General features: G+C 43.0%; 1 protein-coding gene and 1 non-coding gene across 2 annotated transcripts; both read right to left on the bottom strand.

Moving 5' to 3' along the window:
• Nucleotides 1–252: 252 nt before the first annotated feature.
• Nucleotides 253–24,536, bottom strand: PSPH (phosphoserine phosphatase). Its single transcript, XM_053555170.1, has 6 exons — nt 24,278–24,536; nt 6,564–6,722; nt 5,340–5,474; nt 4,723–4,868; nt 2,579–2,727; nt 253–675 (listed from the first exon to the last, which is right to left on the bottom strand). Exons 2-6 carry the CDS (start codon nt 6,701–6,703, stop codon nt 571–573), a joined length of 675 nt encoding a protein of 224 aa, XP_053411145.1. The 5' UTR covers nt 6,704–6,722; nt 24,278–24,536; the 3' UTR covers nt 253–570.
• On the bottom strand, nt 7,261–7,391 carry LOC128562986 (small nucleolar RNA SNORA3/SNORA45 family). Its single transcript, XR_008373664.1, has one exon. It is a non-coding gene; the product is annotated as a small nucleolar RNA SNORA3/SNORA45 family (small nucleolar RNA).
• Nucleotides 24,537–24,598: the final 62 nt, after the last annotated feature.

Raw genomic sequence — 24,598 nt, 5'->3', positions numbered from 1 at the left:
GAGGTTGTTTCAGTACCTGAAATATTGGATATTAAAACACCTGTACATAAAAGGCAGAATTGAAAATTCCACAAATCGATTGCAAGAGGTACTTTACCTAACAATTGCAATCAGTGTAACCTGGCTTATTGTACCCTCAATGAATCCCCAACAATAAAAAAAAAAAAAAAAAAAAAAGAAAATTCCACAAATCTGTTCTGATATATAAATAACTTTTATTTATATACCAAAGGGAAAACCAATAAGGCTGCCCAATCCACATTTCCAAAAGTAAAGATGTTTAATTTACTATCCACTTTTACAACACCTCATATAAAACATCGCCAGAAATATACATAAAGAATTCAGATTATAAAACTCTCCAGGAAATCAATGGTCATAATAATATTGGAACTACAGTTTAAAAAAAAAAAAAAAAAAAAAACAATCTTCTAGCAGTCCTAACTGTAGTTTACTTGAAAGTACAAACTTTATATATAAAGCTTTAGGCAATTGTAAGCAAATAGTATCAACCTTTATAACTTTTAAAAAATTCATCTGAAATTGTTATCAGCTGTATAAAAATAGGTATTATTCTAGTTCTCTCAAAAGCTCTACAAAATCAGTGATATACCATTTGGCATTGTCCTTTACTTGTTGCCTGATCACATTTCCTCCAAATCCAATGAAAACATCCTAAGAAAGGGAAGAAAAAAAAGGGGGAAGTCACTTTGTTTTAAAACAGATGTAATAGCAATCCAAGGCAAGTGTTGTCTGAAAGAATAAACTGTTCCTGCAGAGAAGTGAGGCCAGCCTCTCCCGGGTGCCTCCCCTGAGCTCACTGTGATAAGAAGGCGCCTCCTGGTCTCTTCCTGCACCCTCTGCCCTCCCTCGTGCATTAGAGAGTACACCACTGCTATGTCTGTTCAGCTAGACGGTGTGGGGGCTTTGGGAGAAGGGCAAGATGTGGTCCTTGCCCTTTTAAAACCAAGACAAATGCTTACAACAAGAAAAATCACATCAGCAGGTAAATGATTGACTTCTAAACTGGATGGCAGTCACATCCCGGCTGTGTAATTTCAAAGAAGGGAAGATCAAAGAGAAGTCTACAGTGTAGTGAAAATGTCCCTGGACCTGGGATCAGGCCCCAACCAGGCATCTTCCCGCCTTTAAGGAACCTCAGACACCTCCCTCTTAGGGAGGCAAAGAGACTCAGTATGTGCATGAGAAATGGTCAGGGTTTTGTTATTTGAGGCTAAAGGAGATCTGTTGGCTGTGCTCTACTTTTCATAGTTAAAATGTTTATGTTGTATCATTCCATTAATTCTACTAACTGATATCTCTATTAGTCAATTTTTTTTTTTGGGCGGGGAGATTTTAGAAGCCTTAGTCCCCCTGTGAGTAAAAAGAAGTTAATACTTTACTTCACAAGGGATTAAATGAGATAATGTAAGAGGAAATGACATCTAAAACATCAAATGACATCCCAATCTTGGTTATAACTGTAAGAGTTGTTGGCCAGCAGTGGCTCATGCCTGTAATCCTAGCACTCTAGGCAGCGGAGGCAGGAAGATCACTTGAGGTCAGGAGTTTGAGACCAGCCTGAGCAAAAGGTAAGACTCCATCTCTACTAAAAATAGAAAAACTAGCTGGGCATCATAGAACGCACATGTAGTCTCAGCTACTTAGGAGGCTGAGGCAAGAGGATCACTTGAGCCCTAGAGTTTGAAGTTGCTGTGAGCTATGATGATGCCATGGCACTCCAGCCAGGGCAACAGAGTCTCATACACAAAAAAAGTTGGCTCAGTGCCCATAGCTCAGTGGTTAGGGCACCAGACACATACACCAGGGCTGGTGGGTTTGAATCCAGCCTGGGTCTGCTAGACGACAATAACAACTATGACAAAAAAATAGCCAGGCATTGTGGCGGCCACCTGTAGTCCCAGCTACTTGGGAGACTGAGACAAGAGAATGGCTTAAACCCAAGAGTTTGAGGATGCTGTGAGCTGTGATGCTATGGTACTCTACTGAGGGTGACATAGTAAGACTGTCTCAAAAAAAAGAAAAGTTGTTTTTTTTTTTATTTTTAATTTCAGCTTGCTTGTTCATTCTTCTTCGTTTGAAGTACTCTTTTTTTTTTTTTGTTCGTTTTCTTCTTCGTCTGGAGATGCTCTTTCCCATTGCCTCCCCAGTAGCTGGGATTACAGACGCCCACCACAACGTCCGGCTGTTTTTGATGTCGTTAGTAGAGACGGGGGTCTTACTCTGGCTCACTGCTGCTCATACTGGTCTCGAACCTCTGAGCTCAGGCAATCCACCCGCCTCGGCCTCCCACAGCGCTGGGACTACAGGTGTGAGCCACTACACCCGGCCAAAAATAAGTTTTAAAAGGTTTTTTTTTTAGTTTCTTATTCACAATGTTTCTTACGTTTGCAAAAAGTCAACTCAGATGAGAATGAATTTGTTTTAGTTGCTTTGTTTTTCTATTTTATAATGACACTCAGTTGTTTTAGTTTAATTCCTGTTGTAAATCTCATGTAGTTCTAAATCAGTTATCTAAAACAAAAATGCAACCTGAAAAAAATTATATAATACTTACCGCAGGTGGACAGGCTTCCATGTCTGTGGCTCCATCTCCAATCATAACTACTTTCTTGAAATGAAATTTTTCCTTTAAAAGTTTAATAACTTTTCCTTTTCCACCAGATTCAGCTGTTGGCTGTGTCTCATCAAAACCTGCATATTCACCTTAAAAAAACAGATAAAATAATGTTAAAGACCGACAGAAGTACATTACTAGCTCCAGCTTTTTGGATAGGTGACATCCTCACTTAAATGTCAATGAGAAGGCTAAAAATGGCCTTCAGTAAAATCACACAGCCTGGAATTCCATATCTATTCCTAGGAATAAACAAATTTTGCTTTTTTTGAGACAGAGTCTCACTCTGTCACCCTGGGTTCAATACTGTGGCATTATAGCTCACAGCAACCTCAAACTTTTGGGCTCAAGCAATTCTCTTACCTTATCACCCCCAGTGCCCCCAACAAGTGTGCACCACCACACCCAGCTAGTTTCCACTTTTAGTAGAGATGAAGTCTTGCTCTTGCTCAGGCTGGTCTCCAACTGCTGAGCTCAAGGGATCCTCCCACCTGAGCCTCCCGGAGTGCTGGGATTACAGGTGTAAGCCACAGCACCCAGTCCATGCTTTGCTTTTAAATTTATAAACACCTAAGTCAGAAACACTTTGGTGTGAATTAGTTGTATCCTCTATGCTCCAGGGTAGTATTTCTCAAACCTTGTTGAGGTTGCAAAACAACATTAAATAGTAATATATTAAATTTATTTACTTATTTGTTTATTTTGAGATAAAGTGTCACTCTGTTGCCCTTGGTAGAGTGCCATGGTGTCATTGTAGCGCACAGCAACCTCTAACTCTTGGGCTCAAGCAATCCTCTTGCTTCAGCCTCCCAAGTAGCTGGGACAACGGGCACCTGCCACAACACCTGGTTAGTTTTTCTATTTTTAGTAGAGACAGGGTCTCACTCTTGCTCAGGCTGGTCTCCAACTCCAGAGCTCAAGGGATCCTCCCACCTCAGCCTCCCAAAGTGCTAGGATTATGTGTGAACTAGCACACCTAGCTTAATATATTAAATTTAAAATATTGGCGGCGCCTGTGGCTCAGTGAGTAGGGCGCCAGCCCCATATGCCGAGGGTGGTGGGTTCAAACCCAGCCCTGGCCAAACTGCAACAAAAAATAAATAAATAAATAAATAAAATATTAATATATAATTTCACCTACCAGGAAATTCCAGCTTATTTTTCAATGAATTATTTCTATTCCTACAGTAATTAACATACTCATTCTTTACTTCTTTTTTCAGTTCTCTCTTTCTATAACCCTTCAAAAATATTCTATTAACACGTTTAAAATTTTTTAATATTGGCTCAGCGCCTGTACTCAAGCGGCTAGGGTACTAGCCACATACACAGGAGCTGATGGGTTTGAATCCAGCCCAGGCCCGCCATACAACAATGACACAACTATAACCAAAAAATAGCTGGGCGTTGTGGCGGGCGCCTGTAGTCCCAGCTACTTGGGAGGCTGAGGCAAGAGGATGGCTTAAGCCCAGGAGTTGGAGGTTGCTGTGAGCTGTGACGCTACGGCACTCTACACAGGGCAACAGCTTGAGACTCTCTCTCTCAAAAAATAAATACATAAATAAATAAAAATTTTAAATATTATTTGGTTGTAAGAATATCAGCCACCCCTGACATAAATGAATATCTCTTGAAATGATGTAAAACGACAGTTGTGACTTTGCTCCAGTCTAGAGAGGGGCCAGAAGGTTTTCCCATTACTGTAGTGCAGTAATCCATTAACAGAACTCTCCTTCCTGAGTCTAAAACCGCTTCAAATGCATTAACAGCACTCATGAAACTGAAATGTCATACAACAAAATAAGTCATGTGGAATACATAGGAATGAACATTTTACTAAAAGCAGACATTTATATACACATAGGTGATTCTATGGATACGAAGGCTGAAACACATAATGACCTAAGTCTATTTTGCAGAGCAAAGGATACCAAAGAGCAAAAGATCTCAGTCAAGAAAATCATTCATTTCAATTTTTAACCCTGATGCCACCTGCTTAAGTTGCATTCTGACAGACATGACCTAGGATGATACTGAATAACAGAATTGATGAGAAAGGAAACATATTACCATTAAAGTCTTACCATTAAAGTAGAATTTCAGCCTATTGGCAAATACATTGGTTGCCGGGATACTGAGCTTTGAAGCAACATGCTCTACAATACTCCTAAAGCCACCAGATATTAGGAAAACCTGAACATTTCGCTCTTGTAGGCGACTTACCAGCTCCCTGCAAAAATAAAATATAAAATGCCAAACACCAATTAACGTAAAAGAGAAAAAAACGAAACTTGAATAGGAAACTGAAATATGTTTTTTTCTCCTGAATGCATCTGCTTGAGGTACATCTGACAGGTATACTGTCTGGGGAATTAATGTTTCACATATGTTTTTCTAAATCCACACTTACAGAATTAATTTCCAAATGCACTTACAAAATTAATTGGGCGAAGGGTGTGACTGCTCTAGAAATTATTTCACAAGTCTGTTCTCCGTAAGGACCCAGAAAAACACAAGATGAAGAAACCCCCGGAAAGCTGGGGCTGTCCCTGGGGAGAGAGGAAGGGCAGACAAGGGCAGGACCTAACAACCCGCCAGAAAGACCACGTGAAGTGCCAAACAGAGAGGGAGCTCTGAAGTAACAACTGGATCCTCTCAGCTGACAGGGAGACAGTGTACCCAGAACCAGGGCTTCTCTTACCTTATGCCGGGGGTCAGGTGTGGGGGGTGCTCTGCTATGAGCCTTTGCACCTGTTCCCTGGAAGGCTGGATCAGCGCTAAGCGCTCTGTGAGAGCAGCTTTGAAAGGCACTGCCCCGCCCATGGCTCGCCGAGTCCTAGGAGTAAGACCCAACAGTCAGGCCAGCCATGTCAGCGGTGCTCAAAGTTTACACACCTTCCTGCCCCAAGTCTTTACCTACCATGAGGAAGGTGCTGCTGAGAGCCCCACTGTACAACAGACATGCTATGTCAAAGTCTGTGAATAGGCTCAGTGCCTGTAGCTCAAGCAGCTAAGGCGCCAGCCACATACACTGAAACTGGCGGGTTCGAATCCAGCCCAGGCCAGCCAAACAACAATGACAACTGTAACCAAAAATAGCCAGGCATTGTGGTGGGTGCCTGTAGTCCCAGCTACTTGGGAGGCTGAGGCAAGAGGATGGCTTAAGCCCAAGAGTTTGAGATTGCTGTGAGCAGTGACACCACAGCACTGCACCCAGGGTGACAGCTTGAGGCTCAATCTCAAAAAAAAAACAAAAAAAAAAAAACCCAAGTCTGTAAATAAACTTTTGAAGGTTTGCTAGAGAATCACATAACTATTTGGGGGCCATATGCTTTGTAGCCACAAATACACCATCCAGTGATGTGAGAAAACCAAACACACATCCTATTCACAGGTACCTTTCTTGAAAGCTATGAGCTTTTGTAAACCAAGAAAGAATCCAAAGGCTGACATGCTTGCATCAAATGCAGCTGAAAATGAAAAGGTCCATGACCCAGTGACTGGGGCTGCAGAGGAAGGTGCCACAGACGCAGAACAGGAGGGCAGGAAGGACCCTGGGGGACGCTGGGAGACTCAGCCAGTAAACTGGGAAGGCCACACCCTCAACCACGATACTAAATGCCAGACACTTAGAGGCCCCCAAGGCCACGTTCTTAGGTTAATTGTGGTCATCATTTCCCAACATAGAGCCTTATTTGGCTCTTATCCATATTTGTTTGCCATAAATATTTACATACATGGATGAATGGGAAATGTAGGCTGCCAAATTCAGCTCTAAATGATGGGGGGAAAGCCTCCTGCCCATGTTTCATAGCCAGGGACTAAACCCAGGAATTGTGGCTCTGGTCTAACACTTCATCCAGAACAGTAGTAACTCCTTTGAAATTCTTTATAACTTCATAAAGTAAATAAGTATTGAGCCTACATTTCTGACACAGCATCCTCAACTCCACAGATTTTGGCCAGTTCATCAATTCCTTCTTCTCTGATAACTGTGCTATCCACATCAAAACATACTGCATCTGCTGAGCAGAAAATTTTCCTCAGCTCTGAGTGGGAGACCATCCTTGGAAGAATTTTCCTCCTACAAGAGAAAAAGAGAAATGTATTTAAGGACATAAAATATAAAAAGATTGAACTTTGCCTACTAAAGCCAATCTACCTTAATCTGTATCAAAGGCAGTGCAGCCCACATGAGCATGGACTCACGGATTCATTCATTTCTTTTCTTTTTTTTTAGAAGAAAAAAGAAAATAATTTACAATACACTACAGCACGTACCAACTCCTATGGGTATGAGAAAAGATGCTTGCAACCCACTTTCTTTTGTTTTTTTTGTTTTTTTTTTTTTGTAGAGATAGAGTCTCACTTTATTGCCCTCGGGAGAGTGCTGTGGCATCACAGCTCACAGCAACCTCCAACTCCTGGGCTTAGGTGATTCTCTTGCCTCAGCCTCCTGAGTAGCTGGGACTACAGGCGCCCGCCACAACGCCTGACTATTTTTTTGTTGCATATTGGCCGGGGCTGGGTTTGAACCCACCACCCTCCGTATATGGGGTCAGCACCCTACCCACTGAGCCACAGGCGCCGCCCGCCAGCCCACTTTCTAAAACCCAGGGGGGGAATGTTACTGATCTGGGCACTAACAGAGGCACTGATTGCCCCTGCCAGTGAATCAAGACCAGCAGATTCTCTTGGAGGACTCTAGCACACCAGGACAAGAGTTGTGTCAAGATGTGACTCTAGTCTCCATGATTCATTCATTTCTTAACGCATATTAAGCATCTTCTCAATGTCAGGCTCTGGGATGATAAAAACAAATGGGACCCAAACTCTGCCTTCAGGAGTTCAGTTTAGTGAAGACACCAACTTGTAAGTACATTTGGTGTTGAACCGGTATTCAGTTATTTTTGACCTAAGAGTTATAACAGCAAGGCAAGTGCTCAAGTAAAGAAGTACATGCGGCACTGGGAGCACAAGTAGGAAATGTTTAACCTTGTCTGTGAAACAGGCTTCACTGAGGCCCTGTATTTCAGCGGAACCTCCGCAGGTAAGCAGCCCTCTGAGCGGGTTCATCAAAGGGCAGGACATCAATTGGGTGTTTGCCGAGTAGAGGGGAGGAAGGTGAGATAGCAGGAGAGAGGGTTGAGATAGCAGAGGGACAAGCATGAGCAAAAACAAGGAAGAAGGAGCAGATGACCAGCTGGAAGCTACCCAATGGCTGGCCCCGACTGCCTGGTAGTGTGCAAGGAATGCAGACCACCAGGAGCCTAGGCCCAGGCTAAGGAGCTTAGATTTTAACTTCTAGGTAATGGAAAACCTTGACAGGCTTTAAGCCTTGGAAGAAAGGTTAGAGCTAAATAATACACATTTGTTAGTCACCAATGTAGAGGTAGAAGATAAAGACATGGTCTGGGGAGGCGCCTGTGGCTCAAGGAGTAGGGCGTCGGCCACATATGCTGGCGGTAGTGGGTTCAAACCCAGTCTCAGCCAAAAACTGCAAAAAAAAAAAACATGGTCTGATTAAACTCTCCAGGGAGAGTGAAGACAGGGAGGAAAGAAGTGGGTTAAGGACACAGCCCATAGGACCACCTTTATGTTGTGAGCCTGGGAAGAGGAATAAAAAGAAGAGATCACAAGAAAAAACTCTGGGAGGCATACTGCTGCCAAAGCTAAGGAGGACAGAATTTCTAAAAGAATTAAGTTTTTTTTTTTTTTTTCAAGAGAATCAGGGTGATAAAGGATGATGCTAAAGGTTGCCTAGACCAGTCTCTCACCAAAGAGACTAATATGTCATGTACCCTTAAGGCTACACAGATGATGCAAATAATCTATATTTAAAATAGACTGTGGCTAAAAATAGACTCAAAGGAGCTAGTCAACCCACTTCACAACTGATTCTCAATCAATGCATTTGGGAGAATAATCTGATTCAAAGTTGACCAGGAAGGAAAAAAATAATTTAAGCCAGGAGCATACCAACCAACAGCCAATAGGTCAAATCCAGCCTGTCACCTGTGTTTGAATGACCCATGGGATAAGAACAATTTTTACATTTTTAAATAGTAGGGGGGAATGAATAAAATAATATTTGGTGATATGTAAAAATTATATGAAATTCAAGTTTCAGTGTCCATAAATAAATCTTTTTTTTTTTTTTGAGATGGAGTCTCATTATGTCACCCTCAGTAGAGTGCAATGGCGTCACAGCTCACAGCAACCTCAAACTCTTGGGCTTAAGCAATTCTCTTGTCTCAGCCTCCCAAGTAGCTGGGACTACAGGTGCCCGCCACAATGCCTAGCTATTGTTTTTGTTGTAGTTGTCGTTGTTTAGCAGGCCCAGGCTGGGTTCAAATCTGCCAGCCTTGGTGTATGTGGCCCAGCACCCTAACCACTGGGCTATGGGCACTGAGCTCATAAATAAATCTTTATTGGGACACAACCATGTTCCTTTGTCTGTGTGTCAATAGCTACTTTTGCACTTCAACAGCAAAGACTACAAAGCCTAAAATATTTACTATCTGCCCTTCTATAGAAAAACATTGCCAACCTGTTTCGAGCCCTTAAAAAAGAGTGCTCCAGGGCAGTGCCTGTGGCTCAAGGAGTAGGGCGCTGGTCCCATATGCTGGAGGTGGCGGGTTCAAACCCAGCCCCGGCCAAAGACCACCAAAAAAAAAAAAAAAAAAAAAAGAGTGCTCCAAACAGAAGACCTGAGTTCACTGGAGGTACACTAAAAGGGGGGAAGGAAGGGTAAATTAATGCATCTAGTTAGAGTGGAATTTTATACTATGAGGTAACATTATCAACCTAAGGGTGAATGAAGTTTCCAGGCATATATAAGAAATACATGGGCCAGCCATGGTGCCTCACACGTGTAATCCTAGCACTCTGGGAGGCAGAGGCAGGTGGATTGCTTGAGCTCAGGAGTTTGACACCAGCTTTAGCAAGAGCTAGACCCCATCTCTACTAAAAATAGAAAAACAAAGGCCAAGATGGATAGATTGCTTGAGCTCAGGAGTTAGAGACCAGCCTGAGCAAGAGCAAGATCCCATCTCTAAAAAATAGCCATGTGTTGTGGCAGGCACCCGCAGTCCCAGCTACTGGGGAAGCTGAGACAAAAGGATCACTTGAGCTCAGGAGTTTGAGGTTGCTCTGAGCTATGACACCATGACACTCTACCAAGGGCGACAAAGTGAGACTCTGTTTCAAAAATAAATAAATAAAGTAAAAACAAAAATAGAAAAACTAGTTGGGCGTGGTGGTGCACGCCTGTAGTCCCAGCTACTGGGAAGACTGAGGAAGAGGATTGCTCAACCCCAAGAGAGTTTGAGGTTGCTGTGAGCTCTGATGCCATGGCACTCTACCCAGTGCGACAGAGACTCTGTCTCAAAAAAAAGAAAAAAGAACCACGTGAATATTAAACATGTAAGCTACTGCTCATCTACAAGCTATTCTCTTTTCTACTGCCATGCTCTTGTTTCAGCTGATCTCTCAACTTAAAGCACTGGCTTCCCAGGTTCACCTATTGTCCCTCCTTGGAGACTGAGCTCTTTCACTGGTTGGTTCCCTTCTGTTCTCTTAATGGCACAATGTTCCATCTTTGGTCTTTTCATTATTATTTTTTTTTTTTTGAGACAAAGTCTCATTTTGTTGCCTTCAGTAGAGTGCTGTGGCATCATAGCTCATAGCAACCTCAAACTCCTGGACTCAAGCAATCCTCTTGCCTCAGTTTTTCTATTTTTAGTAGGGACAGGGTCTTGTTCTTGCTCAGGCTGATCTCCTTGATCTTTTCAACCTATACTCACTCCCACGATGAATTTGTCCTGGCTCATGGCTTTAAATGCCACCTCTATGACAATGACTCCCAAATGAGTATCTGAAGCTCTGTTTTATCTCCCAAACTCAAAACTCCAACTACCTGCTTGACCTCCACATAGATGTTTTGTAAACAAACATCCCAAACTTAACATGTCCAAATCCGAACAGATCTTCTCTCCCTGCTAAAAACTACCCTTCTGGAAGCTTTCCTTCTCTCCCTCGATGGCAACTCCATTTATCATTCACCCTTGACATCTCTCTTTTTCTGACAACATACATACAATCTTTCAGGAAATTCTGTTGGTTCTATCCTTAAAAATTTAACCAAAATCTGCTCACCACATCCACTGCTATCACTCTAACCTGAGTCATTAGTGTTTCCTGCACCAGTAGTCTCCTAAACTGTCCCCTATCCCAGTATTTATTCTCACCATCACAGCTAGAGTAATCACTGTGAGCTATAGATCAAAGCATGACACACCTCTGACCCAAACCCCTTCAATGGCTCCTCATTGTATTAAAAGTAAAAGCAAGAGTTCTTATGCTTGGGTGGCGCCTGTGGCTCAAAGTGGTAGAGCGCTGGTCCCATATGCCGAGGGTGGTGGGTTCAAACCCAGCCCCGGCCAAAAAAAAAAAAAAAAGAAGAGTTCTTATGCTTGCTTACAAGATCTGCCTTGAACCTGACCCTATACCACCACCCCCCACACACACACCCTCATCCTTCTGTCCCTGACCACATCTCCTACCCTTCTCCCTTCTGTTTCCTCTACTCCAACCTCACTGGTCCTCTTGCTGCTCTGTAGATGCACAGATAGGTGCTGCTCCAATGAGAACCTTTGCTCTAGCTGTGCCCTCAGAGGAGAGGACTCTTCACCTGATATCCTCTCAGCCAACTCCTTCATCTCCAAGAGTTTGTCCAGAAATCAGCTTTTTTGATGAGCCAATCCCGACCTCCCTGTTTATCCCTGCTGTCCTTACCCCAACATCACTGACCTCCCTCACTACGCCCTACTCTTCCTTCTTTCTAACATACGATAAAATGTACTTACTATGTTTCTTTGTCCCATGTACTTTAACCTATCCTCATTATCTCAAGGCAAATCATATCATTTCATCCAAAAATATTTCAGGGCCGGGCATGGTGGTTCACATTTGTAATCTCAGCACTTTGGGAAGCTGAGGCATTGCTTGAGGAAGGACTGCTTGAGGCCAGGAGCTCAAGACCAGCCTGAGCAACATAGCAAGACCCCACCTCTACCAGAAAGAAATTTTTTTTTTTAATTTCAGTATATATTTCTAAAAGGTAAAAAACTCTCTTTTTTAACATGGTCATTTGCATTTTAATTTTAACTATACTACTGTACCTGCCTGTATTCAGGTTAATCATAAACTATTCCAGAATCAAATCAGGTTAAGACCTAATCATCCCGGGCGGCGCCTGTGGCTCAAAGGAGTAGGGCGCCGGCCCCATATGCTGGAGGTGGCAGGTTCAAACCCAGCCCTGGCCAAAAACTGCAAAAAAAAGAAAAGACTTAATCATCAGGACGAGACCTGATGACCTTACGATAATGCCTTTGCTAATTGATTCCTCAGCATTAGACTAATGTCTCTATTATTCAGTTCATTTAAGGTTTTCATGATTTGGCACCTATGTATTTCACCAACCTGATTCTCTACTGCTCTTCTCACCCCACAGATGTGCACACATAGAAACACATAATATGCTCAGAGGCTCTTGCCTCAGCCTCCTAAGTAGCTGGAACTACAGTCCCTCACCACAGCACCTGCCTATTTTTAGAGATGAGGTCTCACTCTGGCCTAGACTGGTCTCAAACATATGAGCTCTGGGTAATCTACCCACCTCGGCCTCCCAGAGTGCTAGGATTACAGGTGTAAGCCACCATGCCCGGTCTCCATAAAACAATTCTAAGTTAGTATGCTTTTAGTCTAAAAGTAAAATCTCTACCAGCAATGATGACTATATACATAAGATAGAATCAACATCATATATTCTGAAGTTAAAAGAAACCTCAAAACTATCATTTGGGAGCCAGGTTCAGTAGCTCATGCCTATAATCCCAGCAACTTGGGAGGCAAAAAAACTGTTTGAGCCCAGGAGTTTGGCAACATCGTGAGACCCCGTCTCTAAAAAAAGTAAAATAAGAAAAACTAAACAGGCCTAGTTTTGCCTGCCTATAGTCCCAGCTACTCGAGAAGCTGAAGAAGGAGGATCATTTGACCCCAGAATTTGAGGATACAGTGAGCTATCATCACACCACTGCACTCCAACCTGGGCAACAGAGGCAAAACCATGTGTCATTTTTTTTTTGGAGACAGAGACTCACTATGTCGCCCTTTGTAGAACTGCCATGGCATCACAGCTCACAGCAACCTCAAACTCTTGGGCTTCACCTATTCTGTTGCCTCAGCCTCCCAAGTAGCTGGGACTACAGGTGCCCGCCACAACACCTGGCTATTTATTTTGTTGTTATTATTGTCATTATTGTTTACCAGACCCAGGCCAAGTTTGAACCTGCCAGCCCTGGTGTAAGTGGCTAGTGCCCTAGCAGCTGAGCTACAGGCACCAAGCTGACCATGTGTTGTTTAAAAAACAAACATACAAACTATCATCTCAGTCTGGTCTCATGCTTTCCTCATTCAGAACAATATTGACATTCTAATAGAACGGTGTTTTTCAACCTTTTTTAACTCATGGCGCTCTTGAACCTATAGTTAAACTTCTATAGTAAAACTTAAATTATGTTGGGGCAGTGCCTGTGGCTCAGTCGGTAGGACGCCGGCCCCATGTACCGAGGGTGGCGGGTTTGAACCCGGCCCCGGCCAAACTGCAACCAAAAAATAGCAGGGCGTTGTGGCGGGCGCCTGTGGTCCCAGCTACTCAGGAGGCTGAGGCAAGAGAATCGCTTAAGCCCAGGAGTTGGAGGTTGCTGTGAGCTGTGTGAGGCCACGGCACTCTACCGAGGGCCATAAAGCGAGACTCTTGTCTCTACAAAAAAAAAAAAACAAAAAAAAACTTAAATTATGTTGATCAAAATAAAAGAGTTATACGGAGGGTGGTGGGTTCAAACCCGTCCCCAGCCAACCTGAAACAAAAAAATGGCTGGGCATTGTGGTGGGTGCCTACTTGGGAGACTGAGGCAAGAGAATCGCCTAAGCCCAAGAGCTGGAGGTTGCGGTGAGCTGTGACGCCACGGCACTCTACTGAGGGCAATAAAGTGACTCTGCCTCTAATAAATAAATAAATAAATAGAGTTTAAAAAAAAGAATGCACTCTGGGAGGCATGGGGTGGGGGTGGGGGTGGGGGTGGGGAGGTGGATTGCTTGAGCTCAGTAGTTCAAGACCAGACTAAGCCAATGTGAGACCCTTGTCTCTAAAAAGAAAAAAAAAAAAAAAAGGATATACTTACTGTACTTTGAACTTCTTTCCAAAATAATTTAATTAAGGATCTGTAAAAAATTTTTGAAGCACATCTAAGATCCTCTCACAACACACAAAATCACTGTAACAGAAATATGTAAGGAAATATATACCTCTATTAGCTTTACCCAAGGTCACAGAGCTAACTGACTAAGTAAATGTCAGAGAACTAAAACTTGGATCACAGATGCACAGAGACAGCATAGAAGAGGTACCTAAATTAAGTGGAACTAAATAAGATGAAGCATTTATAAGATCCTATAGCGAACATAAGAAATGTCAAAGATTTTCATAAGAAATTCAGGCCAAAGTTCTGCTAGCTAGACAACACAATGGATGATGATTCTCTAACAATGAAAAGAAAGAGTCTGTACTTTCTTTGGGAGACCAACAGATAGAAAGGCATTTCATAAAGAGTCAAGTTCCCACCAAGCCACAGAACTCTAAAGAGCTCTACATCCTACTCTGTCTTTGGCTCAGAAGCCACCTGTTGGGCTCTGGTCCAGCAGGAATCAACCTAATTCATATTAAAGGACCAGGTGGGCTCACGGTAAGAGCCTAGAAGACAGTAGGTCTATCAGCAGAGAAGTAATGCTTAATGCAGTGCAGTTCCACTGAGCACGGAGAATGAGCCATAGGCAAGTGAGAGAAAGCCAGGAACACACAAACACGTGACATGAGAGGGTCTATGTAAGATGCGACAGACTAAGGAACATTTTAAGAATGTGCATGAAGCAACACAACCTACCTAGGAATGGGCAATACTCCTGAGAATAACTGACAGGCACCTGGAGCCTCAAAGCTAGTAAAAAGACAAAGCCAGGGTCAAGACCCAAAAAAGGAACAAATGGGCACTGTCTTCAAAAGGCAATTTTGCTGAGCTGATCAGATGAATAATTATTGCACAAGTGTTTTTTAACCACAGGTACGGGCAATAGCTTCAACAAGACTATCAGACTCAAATATGAAAGGAAACATACATTTCTTCAGATAAAGCTAGGACTGATTTCCACATCCTGTCCTGACTCATGACTCAGAATCAACGACACCTACCTCCTGGGTTGCAGGTGGTTCCAAAGAGAAAATAGGATGCTTAAGACAAACTTACACATTGAATGTACTTGGAGAGCTGGATTTTCCCCCACACCTTCTGTGGGGGACTGCGCTGGATTATATGACCTGAACTCCACCTGTGAAATGCTCATGCCAGGGGCTATGCCCTCCACTCCTTGTGTTACAAGGGTTTCAACTCCCTCCCTGCTTGACTGAACTCTACCTCAACTTCCTTTAGTTCTTCTCAGCTTGCACTATAAAATGTTCTGAGCCCTTCCCATTCCCTCTTTTCTTCATTGTCTCTACCAGAAAGACTCAAAATTCATGCATATTCAAAATCCTCATGGCTACAGGGGGAAAACGTGCTGAGTCAGCTCAGTTGCTTCAAAGCAAATTGTGTACATTAGAATTCCACCCAAAGAAAAATCCTTCTTAGGAAATGGACTCTGGATTCTTCACATCTGGCTCTTGGGGAGAGGGAGGACACAAGGCTGGGTGGGAAGAAATTCTGGTGGGAGGGTCTGTGTTCAGACAGAGCAGCTCCCAGGCTGAGTCCCAACCACTGCCTTCTGCAGTGCAGCCCAGGACTCCCATCTGGCTGGCTTCCAGCTGGTCCATCTTGAGCAACCAAAGGACCAAGTGATAAAAAAGGCACTGCTGACAAACCCTTCTCACCCCTAGAACAAAGTACAAGGCAAGTTTTCCTTCCAGGCCAGCCTGAGGAGGCCTGCTTTTGGATAAGAGGGAAAAAAACTTCCTTGCCCAAACAAACTCTTTCCCAACTTCCCCATCTATGCAGCTTTCTAGAGGCATCTAAGATCACCTTGCTTCCTTCACCTTTTGTTGTCTTCACCTGAGTAAGCACAGATTAAAGCCGGGACAGAGGGGGTGGAGATCAAGCATAGCTTAGAGAACAAAGCTTACTCCGCTTTGGTAGCAGGGGCAAGTCCGTTCAGGCCCCTCAGCACCAAAACAGCGCATACCAGATTCTGAGAAGCTTCAAGAATCAGAGTCAAAGAGCCTGCCAATATCTAGGGGGTAGGGTTCAATTCCCTGGCCAATGCACTTATCATATATTTTATGATTTTTTTTTTTTTTTTTTTTGAGACACAGTCTCACTTTTCACCCTGGCTGGAGTGCTATGGCATCATAGCTCACAGCAACATCAAACTCTTGGGCTCAAGTGATCCTCTTGCCTCAGCCTCTTGCTCTTGCTCAGGTCTCTAACTCCTGAGCTCAGGCAATCCACCCAACCTCCGCCTCCCAGAGTGCTAGGATTACAGGCATGCACCACTGTCCCTGATCCTATGATTTTTTTTTTTAAATCATTCTTTCAGAAACCCAAGATTTCATGTATGCCACGTAGGTTACCACAGACAATTTTTTTTTATTCAGGTGAAGAGTAAACTGCTGACAAACACATAACAACCAAATGCATAGAAACATTACCAACAACGAAGGACAAGTTAGACTCATGTTTCTCCAGTATAGGATTTCTAGAAGAGGACACTCTTCTCTTCCTGGTCCTTTCCTGAATAAAAATGCAGCATAAATTTCTGACTACAAATTTCTTTAAGAAAGGTTTGTAGGTTCTGTAAGAACAAGAAAAGCCTAGAAAGAGGGGATGAGGAAATGAACATAAAGGTCCAGACATGTAACGAGAGAAAGAGGGAGAAAGAGAGATACTGTCTGGCTTCTCTCTCCCTCCTAGTAGGATAGGAACAAAAACAGGTCAGATATAAAGTTTCATCAGACTGCTTCCTCAAGGGAGGTGCCTGTGGCTCAGTGAGTAGGGCGCTGGCCCCATATACCAAGGGTGGTGGGTTCAAACCCAGCCCCGGCCAAACTGCAACAACAACAAAAAAGGACTGCTTCCTCAAGCACCACAGAGAAGTAAACACACTTTTCTGTGGCTTTAATTCTGCAAAAATTTCAGGTCTGACAGGGAATCACCTACACCTGATTAGCAGGATGCCAAGACGAGGAAAGGGAAAGGAGGATCTGTTGGGAGAACAAAATGCACGTAGGATGCAACAGTCCCCGCTGTCTTCCAGATGAGAAGCCAAAGCCAAGAGCGTTCTGAGAAGAGTCAGAGGAGAGTTCTGCTGCCCAACAGCCTCGGAGCGAAGCCAACAACTTTGAATTATAACCCTCATAAGTAACACAGTAAATATAAGAGAAGTGGATATAGTTGTTAAACCTCAGAAGGAAGGGGAAAAAAAGATGAAAAGAAATGGTTAAGAATAGAAGGCAAGAAGATGCAGAGATTGAAGTGGAAGGGAACCAAATGGCTCCTTACAAAGGAAATAAGAAATTCAGAAAAGTTCTAAATGGTCCTCACTGAAGTCACAGAAAAGGACTCGAGGACTCTTCCTCACACCTGAGTCACAATACTCCTGTGGAAGAAAAAGAGTACAAGGTGTACTCAAAGCCCAGCACCCAGGATACAAGTCTTACATTTCTTTTCCTACTCTGCTGAGCATGACTGGCCTCTGCAGGAGTTCTGAATCCCACTGCCCTACAGGCTGGGAGAGCTGCAGTCCCAGGGAGTCTCCCCCAAAGCTGCTGTCCCTCCAAGAGGACTCACTGTCCAGAATGGCAGGACACCTAAAGGAATATTTTATATTTGTTCTTTTTTTTTTTATCTTTTTTTTTTTTTGGTCCAACAGGGTTTGAACCCACCACCTCTGGTATATGGGGCTGGCATCCTACTCCTTTGAGCCACAGGAGCCGCCCCTATATTTGTTCTTTTAATATAGCTTACTCTTTCTTCTTGAATACTGCTTTCATCTAAAAAGAATTGCTCTACTTATAAAGACTTCCCTATTTCCCTTATAATCTGGGATTCAAATACTGCTACTTGATTTATTCTTTTTAACAGGGCATGTATTAAGTCACATGAGAATTTAAGAAGTCCCTTCCATTTTATTTCACTAACATGAAAATGGCAGGCCTGTGATCATTATTGTGGTGAAATCCTGCCTGGAAATTTTAATAAAATATAGAAATCTTATTTATATTCTTTTTTTTAATTTTATTTTATTATTAAATCGTAGCTGTGTACATTAATGTGATCATGGGGCACCATATGAAATCTTATTTATATTCTTCCCTGGCCTGCCATCCACTAACTAAAGCTTAACTCAAAATGAATCATAGACCTAAGCACAAAAGCTAAAAGTATAAAACTCCTGAAATAAAAGAAAAAAATTTCTCAACTGTGGTTGGTAGCCTGTAAAATGGCCTGCAGTGAATGAACCTGCCTCCTGGTATTCCCACCTTGATTGTGGGGGATAAGATGTCACTTTCGAGATCAGACTATGACATAAATGAGTGCAGGTATAACATCTAAATAAACTCCATGGAGTTAGTTTATTCGTTTCCCCTGCCACCACCACCACCACCTCTCATGCTCTGAGGGAAGGCAGCTGGCATGCTGTGAGCTGCCCTAGGGAGAGGCCTACTGTGGCAAGAACTGGGAGAGGTCTCCAGCCAATAGCCAAGGAGGACCTGAGGCCCTCAGTCCAACAATCCTCAGGAAACTGAATCCTGCCAGCAAAGATGTGAGTGGGCTACCAAGCAATCCTCCCCCAAAAAAGCATTCAGATGAGTTGGCCTTGGCCCAACTGCAACTTCTAAGAGACCAAGCCAGAACCACTCAGTTTAGCTGCTTCCAGATTTTTGACCCATGGAAACAGTAACAAAATAAATGTTTGCTGTTTTAAGCTGCTAAATTTGGGGATAATTTGTTATACAGCAACCTATAGCTAATGCAACAATCTTGAGATAGAAAAAAGTTTCTTAAATAAAACACAAAAAGCATGACTAAAAAGAGAAACAACAGATTGGACTTTATCAAAATCAAACACTTCTGCTCTTCAAACACACTTTCTTTTTTTTTGAGACAGATTCTCACTGTGTCACCCTCGGTAGAGTGCCATGACGTCATAGCTCACGGCAACCTCACTCTCTTGGACTGAAGCGATTCTCTTGCCTCAGCCTCCCAAGTAGCTGGGACTACAGTCACCCGCCACAATGCCCGGCTATTTTTTTTTGGTTGTAGTTGGCCTAGGCTGGATTCGAACCCGCCAGCTCCAGTGTATGTGGCTGGCACCCTAGCCACTGAGCTACAGGAACGAAGCCACTTTTCTTTTCTTTTTTTTTTTTTTGTAGAGACAGAGACTCACTGTACCGCCCTCGGTAGAGTGCCGTGGCGTTACACGGCTCACAGCAACCTCCAGCTCTTGGACTTACATGATTCTCTTGCCTCAGCCTCCCGAGTAGGTGGGACTACAGGCGCCCACCACAACGCCCGGCTATTTTTTTGTTGCAGTTTGGCCGGGGCGGGGTTTGAACCCACCACCCTCAGTATATGGGGCCGGCGCCCTACTCACTGAGCCACAGGCGCCGCTCTCTTTTCTTTTTTTTTTTTTTTTTTTATAATTTGACACAGCGTCTCACTTTGTCGCCCTAGGTAGAGTGCTGTGGCATCAAAACTCACAGCAACCTTAAACTCTTGGGCTCAAGCTGTCCTCTTGCCTCAGCCTCCAAGTAGCTGGTACTACAGGTGTGTGGCAAAACACCCAGCTACTTTTTTCTATTTATGTAGATATCAGGTCTCACTCTTTCTTAGGCTGGTCTTAAACTCCTGAGCTCAAGCAATCCACCTGTTTCTGCCTCTCAGAGCGCTAGGATTACAGGTGGGAGCCACTGCACCTGGCCTCAAAACACATCATTAAAGAAAAAAAAATAAATAAAAAATGACTACTTAAGCCACAGAATGAGAGAAAATATTCATAATACATATACATATGTGTAACCTGACAAAGGACTTGTATACAGAATATGTCCTGTATAAAGAATTCTAACAACCTCACTAATAAGACAAACAACCTATCAAAAATGATTAAAAGATTTAAATAGATATATTGACAAAGAAGATAAACAAACTCAAAAGAAAATGACTAAAATTAAGAGAGTGACAATACCAAGTGTTGGTGAAGGCATGGAACAATTAGAACTCTTGTACATTGCTGGTGGCTATGTATAATGAATGGTATAAACATTCTGGAAAATAGGTTGGCAGTTTCTTATAAAAAAGCTTACATACTCATCAGAAGACCTAGCAATCCCACTCTAGGAGATTTATCCAAGAGAAACAAAAACATATTCATAATAGCCTGATGGGTGATTAGAAACACCCAAATGTCCATCAACAGATAAATGGGTTTTTTTGGAGGGGGATACAATGTGCTGATTTTATATACAATTTGAAATGCTTTCATCAAACTGGTTAACATAGCCTTCACAGCATTTTCTTAGTTATTGTGTTAAGACATTTATATTCTACACCTAGTAAATTTCACATCTACCCTTGTAAGATGCACCATAGGTGTAGTCCCACCAATCACCCTCCTTCCACCCATCCTTCCCTTCCCCTCCCCCCCTTTCCCCTTCTCTTGGGTTATAATTGGGTTATAGCTTTCATAAAAATGCTATAAATTGGTTTCATAGTAAGACTGAGTACATTGGATACTTTTTCTTCCATTCTTTTTTTTTTTTTTTTTTGTAGAGACAGAGTCTCACTGTACCGCCCTCGGGTAGAGTGCCGTGGCGTCACACGGCTCACAGCAACCTCTAACTCTTGGGCTTATGCGATTCTCTTGCCTCAGCCTCCGGAGCAGCTGGGACTACAGGCGCCCGCCACAACGCCCGGCTATTTTTTTGTTGCAATTTGGCCTGGGCTGGGTCTGAACCCGCCACCCTCGGCATATGGGTCCGGCGCCCTACTCACTGAGCCACAGGCGCCGCCCTTTTCTTCCATTCTTGAGATACTTTGCTAAGAATATGTTCCAGCTCCATCCATGTAAACATAAAAGAGGTAAAGTCTCCATCTTTCTTTAAGGCTGCATAATATTCCATGGTGTACATATACCACAATTTATTGATCCATTCATGGGTCGATAGGCACTTGGGCTTCTTCCATGACTTAGCAATTATGAATTGAGCTCCAATAAACATTCTGGTACATATATCTTCATTATAATGTGATTTTTGGTCTCTGGATATATACCTAGTAGAGGTATTGTAGGATCGAATGGCAGGTCTATTTTTAGATCTCTAAGTGTTCTCCAAACATCTTTCCAAAAGGAATGCATTAATTTGCATTCCCACCAGCAATGTACAAGTGTTCCCTTTTCTCCACATCCACGCCAACATCTCTGGTTTTGGGATTTTGTGATGTGGGCTAATCTCACTGGAGTTAGATGATATCTCAAAGTAGTTTTGATTTTTCATTTCTCTGATGATTAAGGATGATGGGCATTTTTTCATGCGTCTGTAGTGGGGTTTTGTATTGTCGTTGTTTATTTTTGACACAGTCTCAGTCTGTTGCCCTGGGTAGAATGCCCTGGCATCATAGCTCACATCAGCCTCAAGCTCTTGGACTTCAGCAATCCTCTTGCCTCAGCCTCCTGAGTAGCTGGGACTACAGGTGCCCATTACAACACCTGGCTAGTTTTTCTATTTTTATTAGAGACAGGGTCTCACTCTTGCTCAGGCTGGTCTTGAACTCATAAACTCAAGCAATCCACCTGCCTCAGCCTCCCAAGTGCTAGGATTACAGGTGTGAGCCACCTGCATCTGGCCAATCAACAGGTAAATAGATGGACAAATTGTGGTACATCCTTACAATGGAACAATACTCAGTAATAGAAAAGAATGAATTAGCGATACATGCCACAATACAAAAACATTTTACTGACCAAAAAAGCCAGGCAGAAAAGAATATGTACCATATGATTCCATGGATCTGAAACCCTAGAAAATACCAATGCTATAATGACAAAGGTCAGATCAGTAGGACTAGGGGCAGATGTGGCAGGCTAACTGGAGAGGCCCTAGGAAACTTTTAGGGCAGTGGTTCTCAACCTTCCTAATGCCTCCTAATGCCACAACCCTTTAATACAGTTCCCCATGTTGTGGTGACCCCCAACCATAAAATTATTTTCATTGCTATTTCATAACTGTAATTTTGCTACTGATATGAATTGTAATGTAAATATCTGATATGCAGGATGTATTTTCATTGTTACAAAGGGGTTGGTTGTTACTGTTGCAACCAACAGTAACCACTATTTTAGGGTTTCCAAGGAAAATGTTCTGTTGTGGTGATGATTATATTTGTTAAAAGTCATAAAATATGCAATTTAGGGCGGCGCCTGTGGCTCAGTTGGTAGGGCACGGGCCCCATATACCGAGGGTGACGGGTTCAAACCCAGCCCCAGCCAAACTGCAACCAAAAAATAGCCGGGCGTTGTGGCGGGCGCCTGTATTCCCAGGTGCTTGGGAGGCTGAGGCAGGAGAATAGCTTAAGCCCAGGCGTTGGAGGTTGCTGTGAGCTGTGTGAGCCCATGGCACTGTACCGAGGGCCATAAAGTGAAACTCTGTCTCTACAAAAAATAAATAAATAAATAAATAAATATGCACTTTAACAATTAAATGCATTTTATTGCATTAAATTATGTATCAATAAAACACCAGGTTTACAAAGTTGTTAATCATGTATCAAATTATTTGAAAAATGTAAAACTCCTAATTTATTTCAGCAACATAAAAGTGACAGAATTGGACTGGTCAAGGTAGCTCACGCCTGTAATCCTAGTACTCTGGGAGGCTGAGGCGGGTGGATTGCTTGAGTTCAGGAGTTCAAGACCAGCCTGAGAAGAGCCAGACCTCATCTCAAAAAATAGCCAGGCATTGTGGTGGGTGCCTGTAGTCCCAGCTACTTGGGAGGCTGAGGCAAGAGGATCACATGAGCCTAAGAGTTTGAGGTTGCTGTAAGCTGTGATGCCATGGCACTCTACCAAGGGCAACAAAGTGAGACTCTGTCTCAAAAAAAAAAAAAAAATAAGGTGACAAGACTATGATCATTACATTGCAAACCTGCCTGTGAGTTGTAATAAAACACAGAAATCTTGGATTTTATTATTTTCTTTCCTGATCCTCATTCCAATGTCAGTCATCAAATATTCAAAAAGCAACCATATAACATACAAATCATATATAAAGAAAATACAGTAAATTCAAAGGAAAATAAATTATTACATCAAAAAGATACCTGCACTTCTATATTTATTGCAGCACCATTCCCCATAGCAAGATAAGGAATCAACCTACGTGTCCATCAACAGGTGATTGGATAAAGAAAATGTGGTAAAAAAATAAAAAAAATAAAAAGAAAATGTGGTAAAAAGAAAAAGAAAAAAATAGGAAAGAAAATGTGGCGTATGGGTGGTGCCTGTGGCTCAGTCCGTAGGGCCCCGGCCCCATATACCGAGGGTGACGGGTTCAAACCCGGCCCCGGCCAAACTGCAACCAGAAAATAGCCGGGCGTTGTGGCGGGCACCTGTAGTCCCAGCTACTTGGGAGGCTGAGGCAAGAGAATCACTGAAGCCCGGGAGTTGGAGGTTGCTGTGAGCTGTGTGAGGCCACGGCACCTCTACTGAGGGCCATAAAGTGAGACTCTGTCTCTAAAAAAAAAAAAAAAAGAAAGAAAATGTGGCGTATACACACACACACAATGGAATACTACTCAGCTATAAAAAAGAATGAAATGACATCTTTTACAATGTGGATGGAACTGAAGGTCATTATCTTAAGTGAAACATCTTAAAAGCAAAAAGGCAAATAGTGTATGTTCTCACTTGTAAGTGGGAGCTAAATAATGTGTCCACGTTGGACATAGAGAATGGGATAATAGGCAGAAGGGGGGGAAGGATGATAAATAACTAACTGGGTACAAGGTACACTATTTGAGTGATGGCTACACTCAAAGCCCAGACTTCTCCAGTACGAAATATATCCATGCAACAAAACTGCATTTGTACCTCCTAAATCTATAAACATTTTTAAAAGAAAATATAATAAAGAAGTTTAATGAATGAATTATTTAATTCCCAACTTGTAGCTTTATAACAGTTTATCTTGTAAGTACCTATTTGAAATTCTAATTCTAATGGGAAAGAAGATGACAGAGTCAAACACTTCAACTCTCAATTTCGAAGGTTTTCCTAATCTTGCACTGATGATTCTCCTCTGCAGGATTGCATCATTCATTCACCCTGTTTGGTAACAGGCAGCTGTAGGATAAGACAAGTGAAGCTACCCCAAATTAAATTAGTGAAAAGAATGCCTTGAAAGCCTAGGAAATAATTTACTAATCTTGATTAAGAAGAATAAATGTAGAATCAGAGAGGCCCTGGATAAGGAAAAGGCAAGGCCGGTAAATCAGAAAGTTGGGCACAGGGGAAGCACATGCAGGGACTTACCCGGTGCTGCAGCTCCTTCCTGGGCCACCACCGCCGTCTCCAGGGCTCCTGCGGCTATAACCTTCGGGCTGCAGGAGGCCTGCGACTGGCTCCAAGGTTCAGGCGCGGAGTTCCGAGTGGGGCGACCTGTGCATACAGGCAGAGCCTTAACCAAACACTCTTAGGAGATATGCTGATCGGTGGAGTGGCTTCCGATCAGTTTTGCATGTGCTTTCCTAAACTGGAGACACCAGATCTCTGCTCAGCAAAGCCGGGTTGGGAGGAAGCCTCGGCCCCGCCCCCAGGGGAGGTGCTCCCTGAGCCCGCCCCTCCTCCCTCCGC

This window comes from Nycticebus coucang, chromosome 12 (genome assembly GCF_027406575.1).
Source record: "Nycticebus coucang isolate mNycCou1 chromosome 12, mNycCou1.pri, whole genome shotgun sequence".
NCBI classification, from domain to species: domain Eukaryota; kingdom Metazoa; phylum Chordata; class Mammalia; order Primates; family Lorisidae; genus Nycticebus; species Nycticebus coucang.
This window is presented reverse-complemented; position numbering and strand designations above follow the sequence as displayed.